Source organism: Cryptomeria japonica, chromosome 6 (assembly GCF_030272615.1).
Source record: "Cryptomeria japonica chromosome 6, Sugi_1.0, whole genome shotgun sequence".
Classification (NCBI taxonomy): domain Eukaryota; kingdom Viridiplantae; phylum Streptophyta; class Pinopsida; order Cupressales; family Cupressaceae; genus Cryptomeria; species Cryptomeria japonica.
The window spans coordinates 141,446,515-141,465,108 of NC_081410.1; the positions used below are offsets into that span (position 1 = coordinate 141,446,515).

The 18,594-nt window shown below is 35.3% G+C and overlaps 1 protein-coding gene across 1 annotated transcript in view; it reads right to left on the reverse strand.

Moving 5' to 3' along the window:
• The window catches only part of LOC131061569 (uncharacterized), a 160,411-nt gene that overhangs the window by 95,625 nt on the left and 46,192 nt on the right, over positions 1–18,594 (reverse strand). The window contains exons 7-11 of the mRNA XM_057995310.2: positions 15,968–16,096; positions 15,170–15,802; positions 14,413–15,015; positions 6,244–6,312; positions 140–259 (exon numbers count right to left, since the gene is read on the reverse strand). Coding sequence (XP_057851293.1) covers positions 140–259; positions 6,244–6,312; positions 14,413–15,015; positions 15,170–15,802; positions 15,968–16,096 — 1,554 coding nt within the window. The remainder of the gene's footprint in view (positions 1–139; positions 260–6,243; positions 6,313–14,412; positions 15,016–15,169; positions 15,803–15,967; positions 16,097–18,594) is intronic.

Consider the following 18,594-nt stretch of genomic DNA (forward strand, 5'->3'; position numbering starts at 1 on the left):
ATTAGAAGTAAATCTATTATAAACAAAGTTCCTCTATCACCTAAAGTTAACATCACCAATGAGAAAATTTACAACCTTCCTAAAATAAATAAAAATTAAAAAAAACACGATGAACAGTAGAATAGACTTTAAAATATACCACAGCAAGAAGAAACTTTTCATAAACTGATGAAGCAACTTCAGATGAAACGAGTTCCTTTGGTTGAGACACAATCTGTTCATATAGATGATAGAGAACATGCAACGTGAGATCATGCCCCTGCAGATTTCCGACAGCAATTAGAATGGGTGTAAAAAAAAGTAAATTAAGAATTTAAATTTTGATGTATAGCAAAACCTCTCTTTAACCATGAAACATCACAGTTTAAGTTTCAAATTAGGCCTTTAAATTCACCTTTGTGTATAGAGATGCAGAGGTCAACTTCATTGTGACCTTGTAATCAAAGCATAAATATATATCATTAACTAATAAGGAAAATAATTATAAGTATCATCTTTCTAAACTGCATATGCTCACAGACACAAGAATCTATTCTTTTATAGTTTTTGTGTTGTAATGCATATTTACTCAGGCACCACTGGTATGTGTCACTTATTATCAAGTCCTAAAAATAGAAAGCAACTTCTATTACCATACCTAAATCCTAAATAATGTAACTATCTCTGTGGTCAGCGCCAGTAGATGTTCTCAACTAATTGGAAATTGATCTTATTTCTTTGTTTCTTACAACTTTCTCACAAACTTCAAAATAAATTGATAAAATGTAAGTCAAATCAATTTCCGTGTGTAAGTTCCCTTATACCTGGATATTTTTCAAGACATATCTAAAATTTTAGAAATAATGCAAAAAATCAATAGTTATTAGAAGACTTTAAACCTACATTGCATAAAATATGGAATTAAGTAGAAACTCTACAACAGAAACATGATTGAAGAAGTGTTGTATCCATATGAAATTTTTCATATCAAGTCGAATTTCAATTCAAAGCCTTGATATTCATTGTTTTTGTGACAATTCAATCCTTGTTTAGCATAGTCATGAACATCATTTTTATCATTTATAATCAGTGCTCTTGTAGGACCAACAAAAGGTGTATTATAATGCATCAGGCAAGGCAACGATCCAAACTTAAATGGAAAAGGAAAAGCAAAATGGTCCAAGCCATGGAAGTGGAACACTAAGGGCTACTGGAGCATGCCTAGACAATGAAGTCGCTTGTGAGCATTAAGTGATGCAATTTTGGTTGAAAATGTTAAGAAAATGGTATATCAAGGTCCTTGGAAGATGTCTAGACAATGGAGTAACTTATGAGCATCATATTATGAGAAATGGTGCAAAAGGGTCTCAAAAACAAGCTCGTGTAACTTCTAAGTGAAAAAAGTACATAAGTTGTCCAATGTCAATGACATATTGCAACAAAAGTCACTAAAGTGACAAGAGTCAGTGCTCTTTTACTTGAATGACAGTCAACACAAAAATATATGAAAAAGTGCATGAGACCCCAAAAAGCAAGCTCCATGACTTCAGTAAAAAATATGCAAAATTGCACCAAGACCTCAAAATGCATGTTTCATCTGCCTAAATGGAACTGCAAAACATTAAGAAGGTGCATGAGACTCAGAAAAACACAACTGGAGATAGAAATCACTTCTAGATTGACTACTTCAATGGCTTAATAATCAGAAAAAAGGGCTACTAGATCTTCACCTAAATTTGTTGCTACCAGATATGCCTACTCTACAACTGGATGTGCTGTTAGGACTTGGAACTACTCAATAAGTTTGATAAACTACTACATCCCAATCACACAAGAATTTGGACATGGATCTGGCTATGAATCTAGTTCTACTAAGTCCAATATCTATTGTGGCTAGATATGGATCACAAACTAGAACCAATTAAACTACCGGTGCTCATGTCTATGCTGTGAGGCATCAATATTAATGTGAAAGCGATGTTATGCCCAGATGGAATGTGCAAAAACTCTGAATGCACTAAACCATTACAAGTGCCTCTCCTACTTATGGGTTAGTACCAAGGTTATCCAGAATTTCCGGAAAGGGGGGACGCGTTTCCAAGAAGCCTTTTCAAGCCAATTTTGGGGACGGCTAGGGAACAGCAAAGGGGACAGCTATATAAAAATAGGGAAAATTAAAATAGATAGGGAAATTTAAAATACTCATATGAAAACATGTATAAAGCATGCACAAATTCATTATAGAAAGTTTACATATAAGAACTAGCAGAATTCTTATGCCAAATTTGTGTCAAATTCAGAGTAAAAGTCAAATTTCTTATAGAATTAATTCTAATATGCAGAATTTATAGGGATGTCCCCTAGGCGTCCCCTGTCCCTGAAACATCCCGAGGATGGGGATGCCTTAAAAAAGCCAATGATGTGTCCCCGGGTAACTCTAGTTAGAACATGTTGCTAGGTAACTATGTTCTACTCGATAACTGTCTATCCTCAAGAGACAACCACAACCAAATTAGTCATAGGGATGTGACTTATGGTTGGAGCATATCTCCCCTATTTTCCTCAATGGTTGTTTCAGATGAGTCCCTCTATTTATGTTTATTACATCTTGTCAGCCCACCAAGTAGTTAACAAACAATGGTGCTTACTAATGTCTACTTCTTGTGTTTCTTGAAATGAGATACCTTAGTTTGGGGATGCTAAATGTGATCTCCATCATTTGCCTTCCATATATAGAATGCTTTCTTGTTGAGTTCATCCCTTCCCTACTAGCTACTGCTTTCCAGCATCATGTGAGCTACTCAACTAAAAGGAAATCCTCCCACTATGTGCACATAGCATTGAGCTTAATGGATCTCTATGGCCTCAATAACAAGAGCAAGGTTCTCCGTTAGCATGTTTAGCTAATGAAGTGTCACTTTGCTATAGATAAGCTGATGATTAATTGGACTAGGTGATTGATATTTGAAACATTCACCTAACATTGATCAGTGATATGACTGATAATAGCATAACCAAGGGAGATAACATCACAAGTGGTTTGCAAATTCAAGGAGGGCACATCTCTATTTGCCAGCTTAGTTCCAAAATTGACTATTAGGCTTGTGAGTATGGTAGAAATATTCTGACTGTATAATTTGTACATAAAGGAAACCCCTACCTGTTGTTTTAGTTAGATTGGAGTACACTCTTCCTACATATCAGAAGGGGTTATTAGTTTGAAAGGTGAAAGAACAAGGAATATAGCCATGAAAAGGGTTAACAATAGTGCTATACTAATCAAATAGATAGGAAGTTTTACAAAAATTACCTCTAATAGACTAGGAGGATAATGATATCAATTTATTTCCCTACCACCAAGGAGAAGCTAATCTCAGCATAAGCAAGCACAAGAAGGTAAATATATCCCTCATTCAAGAGAGAAGACCACTAATAAGTTAGTCCCTTGCCCTAGAGGAATAAATGATAAATTAACCCTCTCACTCCTATTCTTTGTTAACACTCTCCCATTCCCTTTCAGCATAATAGAACAAACAGGGCATAATGAGAAATTTTCGATTTGCTAAAATAATGTAGGGAGAAAGGAACCGTTAATCTAGAGTTTGAAATGGAGCAGCAGCACCAAACATTGGTCGTTACATGCTCTTGTGCCAGCTAAAAGTCAGTTAAAAAAAATCAGAATAAGAAGAATATCAAACAAGTAATATTATTATAATTTCATCTCATTCATTGGTTGTATACCTTCAGCAGATTTCATTTAGTAGAGATTATGTTTATGTATTCCTCAAGGACCCATGCAGGAAAAGTTAATAAGGGAAAAACACAATGGAGGATTTGCTGGTCACTTTGGCGTGGATAAAACATTAGCACAGCTGAGAGAGAAGTTACTATTGGCCCAAGATGGTTAGAGACGTTGAGAATCTAGTACAGCACTATAGGACTTGTCAGTATGCCAAGGGAAGAAGCCAAAATATTGGATTATACTCCCCATTATTGATTCTTGAGAGACCATGGAAAGAGGTGAACATGGACTTTGTCCTTGGGCTACCAAGAACGCAAAGAGGTAATGGTTCCATCTATGTTGTTGTTGATCATTTTTCTAAGATGGTACATTTCATTCCTTGTAAAATAAGTTATATGCTTCTCATATAGAAAATCTGTCCTTTAAGGAAGTAGTAAGGCTCCACAGACTACCGAAATGTAGAGTCTTTGATAGAGATAAAAAAATACGTGGACCAATTTTGGTGAACTCTGTACAGGAAACAGGACATTAACCTAAGTTTAAGTTCAGCCTACCATCCTTAGATGGATGGGCAAACAGAAGTTGTAAACAGGAGTTTGGGAGATTTCTTGAGTTGTTTAATTGGAAAGAAGCCCACCCAATGCAATCTAGTGCTAGCCCAAGCAGAATTTGCCTACAATAGTCCAATAAATTGAAACGCCGTCAAAGCCCCCTTTCAAATTGTGCATGGGTACAGCCCAAGGGGTATAGATATTTTGAAAGCTACTACTGATTTAGACAGAGAAAGTGCAGCAGCTGAAGACTTGGCTGATTATGTCCATGAATTGCACCAGGAAGTGAAGAAAAACTTGGAGAAAAATACAACAAAATATAAGCAACATACTGATAAAAAAAGAAGAGAACAAGAGTTTCAAGTAGGGGATCTAGTGTTAGCAGATTTGAGGAGAGAAAGATTTCCCCAAGGAAGCTACAACAAGCTTAAGTGGAAAAAGATTGGACCCTCTAAGATTTTAAGGAAGTTTCCTACAAGTATAGATAATTCACCAACTTTCAATATTTCCAACTTATTCCATTACTTGTGAAGAATGAAGTGCAGAATCTGATGAGCAAAAGGAAGAATGGGTATAGCAACTACCTCAGAAAAAGATAGATGAAGTGAAGTTGTCATTGATGTTCAAACAGTCAAAAGAGCAAGAAGAAACGAATACAACGAGTACTTGATCAAATGGAAAAATAAGACGATTAAAGAAAGCAACTTAGGTGCACACATCTAAGTTGGCCAAACAAAGAATATCAGTTGCGGAAGCTTTCAAATATTCATGAGTTGTATACTCATGGAACATTTTTCTTCTACCCAAAGGATTTCATGCAGGACCATTTGGGTTGAACATCAATCCTACATAGCCAAAACAAAAAATTCTATTTTGTTTGTCTTTCTTCTTGTTTTCTGTTTATGGTTGCAAGGTTTTATGTTAATCAAATTTGCTCGAAATGTGACCTATTCTATGCTAGCTACAGTAGTTTTCCCTGACTCCATGACTTGAATCTTTTGATTTTTTCACTTTGTTGGTTTAAACAATTTGTTGCATTCCTTCCTGGCAATCGCAGTTTTCCTCTTGTTAATGTTATTTTCCTACCTTGTTTGCCCACCACAGCTGGGCAATTAATTCAACCTATTATTGGTATCATGGGCCTATTCCTTTCAGTCATTACCTGACACCTGGACCAGTTATTGGATTTATTTCACACATCCATTATAAGACCTGAATGCACTTCTGATCTTGTTTTGCTATAAAAATTGCCATCAACTTCCCAAACAGTATTAAACAGAAGTTTTGCTATAAATTAACAAATATATCACGAAGTCGAACATAAAGTTCCAAGCTGAATTGCTCATCAACTCCATGCATGCCATACATCTAACCCTACCAAACTTTATTTATAGGTTGCACAGTAGATAATATAAGACTGAAGATTAACTATTTTCCCTACAAGAGTCTATAAAATACTTTAGAACCCTTGTAGCTAACCCACAGTTTCAAGCACGCCTCTTGCAATTTTTGCTCATGAACACTTCCCTACATATAGTTGGCCGTTATTTGGTTCCAGAATCAATCAGCAATAAAAAAAAATAAGGCCTTAAAATTAGCATACAGTCCTATTCAACTCTTTTTCAGCCTCTTGGAATTAATATTCCACTTTTATCGATATTCTTTATTCTTTTCTCCAAAAAAAAAAAACTCTAGAGAATAAAACTTTTATAAAAAAAATTAGTGGCTGTTTCCCGTATTTGTTTTCAAATACATTTGTCCTTTAAGAAGACTTAACTCTTTGGGAAGCTAAACCTTTGGATCAATCCAAAAATCCTTTCTTCTCATTCAAAAGCTGAAAATGAATAAATCAATCAACGAAGCCATCCTTAAATTGTATTACAAGTTCATGATAGAAAAATAACTGACTGATATCCTATCCCAGAGATAAGATCGGATCAATTATAATAAGAGATTTACAAATTAATCTACCTTATGATTTTGATAATCTGCCACTATATGCTTCTGCAGGACTCCCACCGCATCATTACCTGTTTCACACTGGTCAATACAAGATTTAATAGATTAAAACTCATTCCACTCATACTTTAAAAGTAGTTTGAAACTTTGAATATAAGCTCAACACTAAAAAGCACATTTTATAAAACATAGACATACAAAATGAGCTCAAACAGGAAAATAAAACTGCAATCATGCTAAATGTATGCCTGTCACAAGCTCTATTAAATGTACAACAAATAATTTTTGCAAGCATACAATTGATTTTCACATCTTCCGATTCACTTTGGAGATAACTTAAGGACAAACAGACATGTACACTGGCTTGAATGCCCTCAGACACTAAGTCCAAAGACTAAAGTTCTATTTGTAAGAACCTTCTAAGTTCTTAATCAAAAGGCCCTCCAGAAGAAATTGATTATTGGCAGAATCTTCAAGAAGTAAAGATGAATATATAATCTCACAATGGCCTCAAGTTAAATAGTGTATAGCTCTTCCCATCCATTAGTAATGCCTTCTCACTATAATCCTCAAGAAGTCTCATAAAGACTTATAACATGGCTCCTAGAGAGATATGCTAGCATAAAAAGGTTAAAATTAATAGTATGCTTCCACTCCTCCATGAATCATTAGTACAGAATCCTTCAATTTGATGCCACAGGGAGCTTGATCGTGAACCATGGCTGTCTTATTCAATGTAGTTGGAGGGGAGACCTCAACTTTTAACACCTCTACTGTATTCACCATACAACATAACATAATCAAGACATCAGAGACTCTGTAAAACCATAGTTACTTTGTGTAATATCTGATGCGTATGTCAGATCCTTTGTGTGTTGTAGAACATACATTCCGGTTCAACCAAAGCCAATATAGGGATTAGGGAAATAAATATTCATTATTTGTTGTCAATCAACATTAAATGAAATTCTCTGAATATTAGCCTATTTTATAAACATATGCCACCAACACAACTCTATTGGCCAATTTTTATGAAATTTGTGCTGCTAATAATGTAAATGTACTTAATTTAAATATACACCCTGTTGACCATTTTTTTTTAAATTTGTGCTGCTAATATAATGTAAATGTACTAAATTTAAATATGCGAAGAGAGTCATATACCCATAATTTGAATGCTAAAGCGATTTAGCAACCAACCATGCTTATCTAAAATGCTTTTTTCACTATAGCTTTTTTATTTACATATCCTAAGAGAAAGTTTCAATTTGATTTGTTTGATGCAAATAGATTGCTGCATAGCTTAATATGCAATCAATTCCTCACGAGATCTTACATATTGACAGCCAAATAACCTTCAATGCCCTATTTTGTGATTCATTACGAAATTATTCTGTAGATTGAATTTCTCTTACTTCCTCTCTTAAGGGGTTTTAACTGTAATTGAATGATTTTCTGTGACAATAGACCTCACTAACCCTTCCTACACATTCTTTGAAGCCCATAAAATCTCTCCTGATTATCAGGAGACAATTGGTCTAGTGCTACTTTCTTCACATAGACTAGATTTCTTATAGGCTTAATTGATTGTTCAAACAGATACTATTCTGTTTTTCAGTTGTGATGTTTCCTACTTCTCTTGTTAATCACCCTATGTAGATTAATGGCAGCTTTTTCAAAATTCAGAATGAATTCAAAATCTACAGCCAAATTGCCAAACCAAGGCAGTATCTTACTCAAAAATTTATCATAGGCCTATATAGTCTTCCCTAATCCTCAAGATGGCAAATTCTTAAGCGTTCTATTATACTTCTTCAAGATTGTAAATCAGCCAACTGTCCCCAAAGCCAGTGGATTTGGGCAATGTACAAAGTAAACAAAAACATTGGAAAATCTGAATGATAAACCTCAATTCCAATGAATCTTAACTTTTTCTTTTAAAATTTTCATAGAATAATTGTAATGTAATGAGATTGAGGATAGCTCTTTAAAGAGTCTTCCTCCACATAAAATAAAAAATTCCAGATTGCTGCTTGCCTTATCATTGATGAGATGATCCTGGCCTGCCCTTCTATATGTAAATGAAATGGTTAATATAATTTACCAGAAATAATTAGGTATCCTAGGAACTTGATGGTCAAATTACTTTCAACAAAAAATTTTGCAAACACCTTCACACATCACCTATACAACATATCTGCCTTATGGCATATAGGAGACTGAACCTCAACATCTATGTAAATCAGAGCATCATTATCATCTACTAACCATATTTTCTAAAATAGAATATATAAACGATTATAAGTCTGCCCATTAACTTAAAATATTATGTGCCTTCGAATCTACTCTCATTCATTTGAGCGTTGCAATTATTTGCTAGGACTAAAACATACATAACTCTATGAACCTTATCTGTTGTATTATTTTAGTAGTTTTTTACTTTTTGGAACATATTAACAACCAGCTCAATCATAGTCCTACACTCCACATACCAGTGAGTGTACCCAGATTTCATGATATACAAACTTTATAATTACTAACATTTGGATGCAAGCGAGACCAAAAAGATTTACACTTGAATTTGAGATTCTTATGGAATGGTTTTGAGGTTTATATGGTTTTGAGGTTTATAGACCTTCCTTCAACACATCGATATGCTTTGACATGCGATCCTCATCCACTCATCTTATATTTTTCTGTGTAATCCCTGCCCTATTGGTAATTCTTATAAATGACAGTATCCATTCTAAATATAGTCATTAGTAGTTGTTATCACTAAAATATGTCGTGGCAGCTGGTTTATGTTACCAAAACTGGTGACTCTACTGGGAAGGGTTCGACTCCCACTGGTGACAACTTACTCACCTTGTGGTTGACTCTGTCCAGTATGGACCTCTCAGCTCGGGGGGGCTAAACCGTTGTCACATGGGACCCTCAACCCTCCTCGACACCCTAACCTCTTCAGTGGTGCTCTCACTAACAGTTCGAACTTTTTGGTGTGGTGGCAGCTGGTCTGTGTTAACAGTAGTAGGCCTTTGGAAGCAAAAGATGCTGTTTCTGCCAATTGAGAAATTCTGTGAAGGATGGTTGGACCATTATTTTCCTAAAGGGAGCCCATGTGTACAGAAGTGTGTGCCACCTCAAAAATATATGAGCAAAGCTCCTTACGCAAGCTGAGTAGAGAAGAAATGGACTTAAACCATGGGAGCTATATCAAATCCAGAAAACACGAATACACAGTCGCCAAGATCAAAAGAACAGAGTAACAGGAAGCTCCATAGCCCTCAATCTCTCTGCAGAAAGCCTGAAGTGTCATCACAGAAGGAAGATGAACAACAACAACAACAAACATGCCTTAAATCTCTCTAGCTTGAAGCCAGTGCAAGTTGTGCAGCCCTTCACTTTCTACCTAATTTGTGCAGCTGAAAAGCTGCATTCCAAAAAACACAATTCCTCAAAATGTTCCACACTTGAAAAAAAAAACCTGAAAACAAAATATAAAAAACATTTCAGATTTTAATTCCTAGACCCCAAGTGGCACTGATAGAATTCAGTGGTAGAGTGACTTCATTGTGAAAATAATTATTCCATGGCATGCAGATAGTAACTGTTGTCTAAGAAATTCAACACATTACCAATCTTCTGCACAATAATCCTTCTTGAAAACCACCACATGAGAAAGCTACAAAATTCGGCTACAGGCTATGCATGCCTGATGTATAGAAACTTGTGCAACCTTCACAGAAAGGGGTGCTTCTCCAGACCTTAAGAAGCAGGGAATGAGTGTGTCAACTATTTTAAAATGTTGTGATCATAAAAAAACGCACTAGCATGATCCTTTGCAAAGTGACCAATTCTATAATTGCCAATTGGTTTGGTTGGACTAGCTGCATACAGAATTGATGATGACCACATATCAAAGATATATGCCTGGAGGTTTTCCTAGGAACTTTACCATGTCACTCATGATTATGGAGGCCAAATTTGAAATTAGTTAATATGTTGCTCAAAAAGAACATAATCTCCAGGTAGCAATTTCAACAAAGGGAACATTAAATTTATCTTAATGTCAGGTGACCTGAATTTATTATGAATTCATATCACCCTGTTCAGCATTTCTTATGAAATGCTGGATCAGTGTTGTCTTTGTTTCTGGATTTCAACTGCATAAAATGTTGGATCATGTTTGGCTCTTATGGTGAAACACATGCTCCCCACCATTGCTAGAAATGAGAAAACAGGCATAGTTTAGAGTAAATATTTTTTCAATAAATAAAAAAATACCATATAAAAGGTATCAATTTCAAGAAGATGTGTGATAGCATCAAATGGGCATTCATAATAGCCACACGCAAAGCTATGGACTTTGGTTCATTGTCAAAGCACAAACCTATGCAGTGACTCTTCTACATGTCAGCATAATTTTTTTAGGCATGAGAAGGTCTAGTTGAGTAGATCAAACTGTCAGTGCTGCATCATGTATTCTTATTACTTGGTGTTCAGGTTATCTGTTGACGAAAAGTTGCACAGAGCTGAAATCAGGTCTTTAATACCAGGATTGCCCTCAAGCTAGCTTCTTGATGAAAACATTTTTGCAGATAATTCCTTTCACAACATATCTGACAAATAATAAACTATATGTACCATCATTGGATGCCTGCTATGTGTGCAAACCCTTGAAATCCAGCATTCAATAGTGAAAGATACAATGCCACCAGCAGAGTCCCTAGGCATTTGTGGGATTAGATACAAGGTATCCAATTCGGATCAAGTTGTCCTAACTCAAATAATTGAGGATAATGTTGATAACCAAACATATATATATTAGAGCAAACTCAACAAACTCCTTGGATCATTTCTCTGGGACTCTTTTATTGGTTTGTTGGAAGCTTTATTGTGCACTTAAAGATAAAATATTAAAAAAATGCCTAGGATCACAGATCTTTATATCCAGGGCTAGGGTTAAAATGCTTGGCAAATTATTAGAGCTATTGAAGCAAAATAACCATGGAAAACTTTTCTCAAGGTTCATACTACCTTTGACAGGTTCACATGGTAAATAACACTAGAAGGGCGTCAGCTTCCAAGATATTATGACAAATCCAAACCCAACTAATGTCAAAATCATGTTTCTACCTTGAAAATAGTGGGCTACCCAAATTAACTTAGGTAAACAAGTTAATTTGATGGTGAGATTCAATATTTATGTAAACAAGTTAATTTGATGGTGAGATTCAATATTTATGTAAACAAGTTAATTTGATGTTTGATGGTGAGATTCAATGTTTATGTGCTCAAGAGCTCAATGCGAATAACAGGTTTCCTGCCAGAGATCTGAAGTTCTCAACTCTATGTTTAGTAAGAAATCAAATAATCAGGGACCATTATTCATATCCACTAGGAGATTGGATCCCTTAGAAAAAGAAAAAAGTCTGACCATAGATTAATTATCTTCAATCTTGAAGTTACTCCTTCCATGTGCCCATTACAAGACCAGGTGTGAAATAAACCTTCAATTAATATGTGCCAATAGATCCCAATTCAAGACTTAGACAAACTAACCACATGGAGGAGAAGATGGTGTTATTAGAACCATAGATCTTAACTACCTACATAGTTTCAGTTGCAAGGAAGATAGAAAGCCCCTGTTTCACCAAAAAAGGGAATATTTTCTTGTTCCCTATAGCAATAGTCCAACCCTGAACCTAAGGATTTGTCTGTCTTGGTTTGCTGGCCTCTTTCTGTAAATTTTGCAATAGACCCAAATAATTTGGATATTTGAAAATATCACAGAGCCAAGGTAATTTTGGTTTTGGATGTACAAGTTCTATTTACTTTTTCAAATGCCTTTTGTACTAAAAGGTTTCTTTATTGGAAGATTGTCTTTGTTGAAAGTTTATATTTGAAAATATTTGTCACCTGATGAATCAAAGTTTTGTATTACCTTTGGAAATGTTATAATGCAGGTAGAAATGGACAAATGTACAACTAATATTTAACTTGTATTAATAAATTCTTTAAGAATTTTCAAATTGTGCTTTTAAATCTGTGTTAATAAAAGAAGTTTGCCATTACAAATCCTATCAACACGCTACATACATTGAATATGCTATGTCCAAGAAAATCTACAAGGCACACACTAAGAAGGTGTACATATACATAGAATTCCTTTCCAAGTACCTGATAGCTATATATCCAACACTAATACATAAAGTTTGGCAAAAGCATACCCAATCATAATGCTCCCCCAGTTGCCAGAGATAGACAGATTCCCAAACTTATCAATGGGATGAATGATGTGTTGAGATCATGACTGAGGAAAACCGAAACATGCCAGCTCATTAAAGAGTGTGGCAAGGGGAACAGCAAGGTAATCCACACCAAAATAGATGAATTCAAATTGGAGAACTTCATAATCAGCTACTTTGCTAGCACGAAGCTTCAAAATAACTCTCTTGACAAACAAAATGGAGAAGATAGAGTATCGTGATGGACAGCAGTCAAGAACATCACAGAAGGAACTAGTATAAGAGACCCATGCATCAAGAATCATGTCAAAAACAGTGTTTTTTATTGGGAGACAAGTATGCCAAAAGGTCTTAGGTGAGTGGAAAAGATGAGCAAGGAATGCAATTCATCTAAATGCAAGAAACTTTCTTTCTTAAATCAAACAAGATAACAATACTCGCTATGGAGGGTAAGCATGGGGGAAGGTCATGAGATAGGGAAAACCAAAGCCTCTGATCCATCATTACATGAAAATCCATCATCACCATAGCTCTTACCATCAATTGCTTTAATTAATGCTTTGTTCCCATGCATATTTAGTAATTTACAGCATACCATACTGTAAACATTCAATCTAACTCTCTGTGTGGAAATCCAAATATGCTGCTAATGCCTTTGATATCTATAAGTTTATCAGTCCACCTTCAAAATAAACATGTCCTCTAATAACTAAATGTCTGCTTTGGCAAGCCTCTTCGATTATACTACTATTGTAATATAAAACTACGCTCATGACATTTAATTATCTTAAGATAATCAAAACTATTCTCAAAGGTCAAATAATGGCACAAACAGAAACAATGTTTCCTTTTCTGGTTACGTAGGGCTGTAACACATAGAAACACAACCATCTTATATTTGACTTCGACAAGCCCCTATTGTATGCCTATGGATTTGATCCTAGATCACATACTTAAGAGACACAATCAATTTTACCTCATGGATTTAAGACTATAACATCACTCTAGATTAAAGTTACGGCAACCTAGTTAAAAATGGCTAATAATAATATATAATACCACACCTTTGCAATTTTGATAACTAATATTTTCTACCAACCAAAAATAACACATTATCATTGTCCTTTCTTTAAAAACCTTAATAATTATATAAAATGCAACGTGTAAGATTATGATTACTAATTTTCTATCATAATAACACACATGTTGTCCTTTCCGAATAAAAATTGTAAATTTTAATTTCATAGGCATCAATTATAATATTATGTTTGTAGGTAACATACAGGGTTGGCAATATGTAAATAAACTTTCAGTCTTTCACAGGTGACATTGCATTTGTTCTACATACTTCCTGTGTATTTATCATGTGAAATTTCCTGTCTTGGTTGAGGCTTGCATCAAATACATATTTAACAAATTATAGTGTATGCAGTATTAATAATCAAAAAGCAAATATTACCAAACATAGAGACAAAAAATAAAGAAAAATAATGCAGATGAAATAATGGGGTACACCAAACCATAATACAGAGATGCTGTAAATGAACTAGAGCAGTATATCTCAGAGTAGCATAACATGAAGAATATATATCTTCCCCAAAGAATGCTACAGTGTTCAACAAAGTGTTTGGGTTACATAACCCCAATATAGTTCAATACATAATAAAATCCATGTCTGATGTTGCATGTTTCTAGAGCATCATTACCCTTGATTCACAGGCATGCCCTTTAGTAGCAAAAAATATCTGAAATAATCATATTTCTAAAGATCAAACTATCAATATAATTATTGGACCTTGGTATACTGTGAATAGGTTCCCAACAAATAACAGTGAAATCACTGGAGCCTGACCTTGATGGTTACCAGTTATGTGAGTTACTAGGATCTCAAAAGCAGTTTACTATCTTACAGAAGCAACCCTGGAGTCTTTACCTGAGCAACTAACAGTGCTAGCAGTGCTCGTCGCAAATCCCCACCACCTGCAGTACCTGCTTGGTTGTATGCTGCAACTATACGGGTGAATGCCATCTTACTTAAGAAAGCTTGCTGTTCCTCTGTCAGATTTATGTATGGCTGCACCATTGTTAACTGTGGCATGGGAGCTTCTGAAGTCGTAGTAGATGATACATCAGAAGAAGACAGATTTGTTTCTGCACAAGAATCCACTTCCATTCTTGACTCAGATTCTACAGTTGTAGCACTCCTCAATGGCAGAAGTTCTACTGCCCCAGTGTTAACAGAAATGCTTCCTGCAACTACTGGTGTAGGTGTTGCCAACTCTGGAGACAAATCATGAACTTCCTCCATGTTTCCTGTCTTTATTTCCATGGGATTGGAATCATTCAGGTGTAAGAGAGTAGATTCAACATGCCCCACTGTACTAGCAGAAACACTTTCACTCTTTGTTACAGGCAAAATTACAGATGTGGCTACAACTGGACTAGAAGTTTTCACACGTGTGTCTTCTGCCTTCGCAGATGATAATGATACACCAACAGGGATTGCCATACGTCGAGGGTCCATACGCCGAGGATCCTGAACCATTTTAAAATAAGTTGGACTTTCTTTATATAAAAGGGTAGACAAATCAAAAAGAAAGAAATATCTATTAAAAAACAGTAATAGACAATAGGATTAAAATTTCTACAGCCTTTCTACAGAACATGAGCAATATTAAGTGTGGACATACCCTCCGAGGATCACGCCGAACATCTAGAGGCACTTGTTGGGGCATAGCCACATCTACTGCAGATGAGTTCAAGATGCTTGTAGATGGACTCGTTTGAGATGTACTACTAGATGACGGCATCGCTTGAGAAACAATAGATTGTGAAGCTGTTGCTTGTGATATGTTTGTTGATAGGGATGTGGCTTGTGATACTTTACCTGATGTATTTGCTTGTAAACCTGTGGATGCTGAAAGATTAACAACCCTGTTAGAAACAGGTGGAGGACTTGCAGGTAGATACTGCATATTAGCAATTACTATATCGGCAAGCAAATCCGGATGAATTTTTGAAATGAGGATCTCAAGTGATTCGGCGCCTCTTTCTCCTTCTGCCAGCAGTGCACCTATCATGGTAATCATCTGTTGTACTGGATTCATTTGACCATCAAGTGATGATACCCCATTTGAAGGACCATTATCCTGCATTGTACTGCTAGTTGTTTGAGGCAACTGCACTGTTGGTAAATTTTGCAGAGTAGATCGCAATCTTTTTCCAGGCATCTCGTCAATGTCACCCGAGCTGCCATTATCATGAACTATAGGCCTCTTCTTGACTGTCTCTACACCATATAAACTCATCGCTGACCTTTCTTCCTGATAAAGAAATGAAATCTAGAATTATACATGTAAATACATAACCTAAAAAATCTAATGAAATTAATTAGCCTTATTTCATAAGGCGAATAAATAGCATTTATAAGAAAGTCGGGAACAAATTCCTAAAAACAACCAGAATCAATAATGTGCTCAAATAGTCACCTTCGTAAACCGTGGATCACGGGATGCACGTTCAGCATTTCTTAGCATCCTGTCAACTTGGCGAAGGGCTTGTTCTGCTACTTCTCCAGCATTCATTGCTCGCAAAGCTGTCAGCAAGCGATCCCGCCACTGCATATCAGGATCATGTTACACATCTGTTTCCCTCATCAGCAACAAATGACTAGCTTCTTAAATCATAAAAGGATATTAATCAACCATTAAAAATTCATTATGCAACAAGAAAGATGTAGGCACATTGACCGTTGTGTTTAATCTTTAAAGTGATCACAAAAAGAAAGAACCCAGGATAAATCAGTTTGACTCTGAAAGAGATGAGTGTTTATTCTCTTTTCATGCATTTTCTTCTTTACTTTTTGTTCCTTTTATAAGGTTTAAGCCAAGATGGCATAATAGCTTCCATTTTTACATAGTAGTAAACTCTTCGCCAGATGACAGGCTTAAGTTGGGGGTCTGGGAAAAGTTGATGAAGATGAACAAGAGTCTTAATATCAATACTTGGACATCACAAGGTAAATTTTCACAGATTTTGGAGTCAAGTTCCTACTAATTTTTATTCTTTCTATGATTGAGAATATATGATTTCCATTTCTTTGACCTACTCTCCTTTGATATAAGTATGCCCCAAAAATTATAAACATTGTAACATAATAAACCTTCGACTAAATCTTCCTGACATCTCAGACCACACAATTCAGTTTACATAAGCCTTAATATCTACGTTAGAATAAACATCCAGATGCAGGAAGTTATCATTTCAGAAGTAGGTACCCTTTCTTCTACCCTCCCTCGACATGATAACCCAAAACATTAACAGCATCCAAACATTATAAGCATACATTAAAAATTTCCTGCCATCTGAGTCCAAACAATTCAGTTTACATCCAACCTTAATAACTCTACTGTGATAAACATCTAGATCAAGGAAACTGGAATTTCACAAACAGATAAGACCACAAATAACCATCAAGATACAATAGCAATTACCTCTCATATAGTCCAGACTCGTATGCCAAAGAACTCTAATCCTAATCAACCACATCCTAACAACTTAAATTAAAACAAAAAAACGAGAGACTCTGACACTTCATCTAAAATTTGTGACTCCTTATAATAATCAATAGTACCATATGAAAAGTTATAAAACTAAGTAGTACCATATCCTTATGCATGTTCCAAGCTTAAACGTGCCACCTCTCATTCCTTAAATTGCTAAGATATGAATAGAACCATAGCTTCCAAATTTGGACTCAACACAGACTCGGCAGACCAAAAATCTCCAACTCGGTGAAAACTTGATAAAATCCAGCAACTTAAAAAACACTAAAAGTTTTCAAAAGAGAAAAAATAAAAATTTAAAATCATAATTTTTATGCAAAATATATCAAATGAATTTGGTAGGGGATTTGAGGGCAATGCCCCCACCAAAGTTGATGAGCAGCACCCCTCACAGGAGTCTGGCAGCAGCACATCCAAATGAAGACCTTCAAAACTATACAAATCTTCATCAAGCATGGCATTTTCATAAATTTTTAATAGGCAATAATCATTTTTCCTAATATAAGCAGATAGGGCTTATAAAGCCAACAAAACCTTTTTTGTGGTGGTTTATATGCATTTTCACTGCATTTATCCTGTGTATCGCAGATGTGGCAAGTGGCAAGTGGCAAGTGGCAAGTGGCAGTGTTGGACTCAGTGAGTGCTTGGCAAAAAACACACAAAAAACTAGCAAAAAACTCAGTTGGAAGACAGCGAGTAAATGCCGTAAAAAATCAGGAGTCAAAAAAGTTGCAGAACTACAAAGCTTACACAAAATGTATGTCTATTTTCTTTCATCGAAGAACTGTGTTACCATCAACAGTCAGTATTATTATTTAACATCATTTCCATTACATTCATTTTGCATCCAGCATAACCAACCATATAAAAAAATAAAACTCTAACCACAACAGATTGACCTAGACTTTACCAAAAATGCAGAGATTTTAAAAAACATGATAATTAAATGTAGCTGGAAAAACACAAAGTTAAACACAAGAATATTATATGCAAATACAGCATCAAATCCAAGCACATAAGGACAAAAGAATAAAAACAAACCAAATTTGCTACTTAACTCCAGACCAAACAGGGTAATGCTCGTAAAATCAAAAACAAAAAAATACTGTAGAAATTGTTGCCCTTGCCAAAACAGGATTTTAAGTTATATTGGGTATCATCCAGCAAAACATTGGTCCAACATGTAACCAGATCCAAGAAGGAAAAGTTAGTTGAAGTTTGAACAATCACACCCTGTGACAAGTGACAACAATCTCCTAGAAACTTTCTAATCCTGTGCAGAACTTCAGAATAGATGCTCACCCACTTTTTCAACTTGAAATCTGTATATGATTTAAATCTGAATATCTCAATTCTCAACATCCTAATAGAACCATCTACAATTTATAACCCTTTATTTTCTGAAAGGTGGTTGCAATCCTCAAATGAGCTCAATAATAATCCCAGAAGCTTTTCAACAAACAGCATACAAGCAGTATAGTAACAGCTATTACAACACATAAGAATATTGCAAAATAAGGTACAACCTAAGGCATTAGAAATTATAAGAA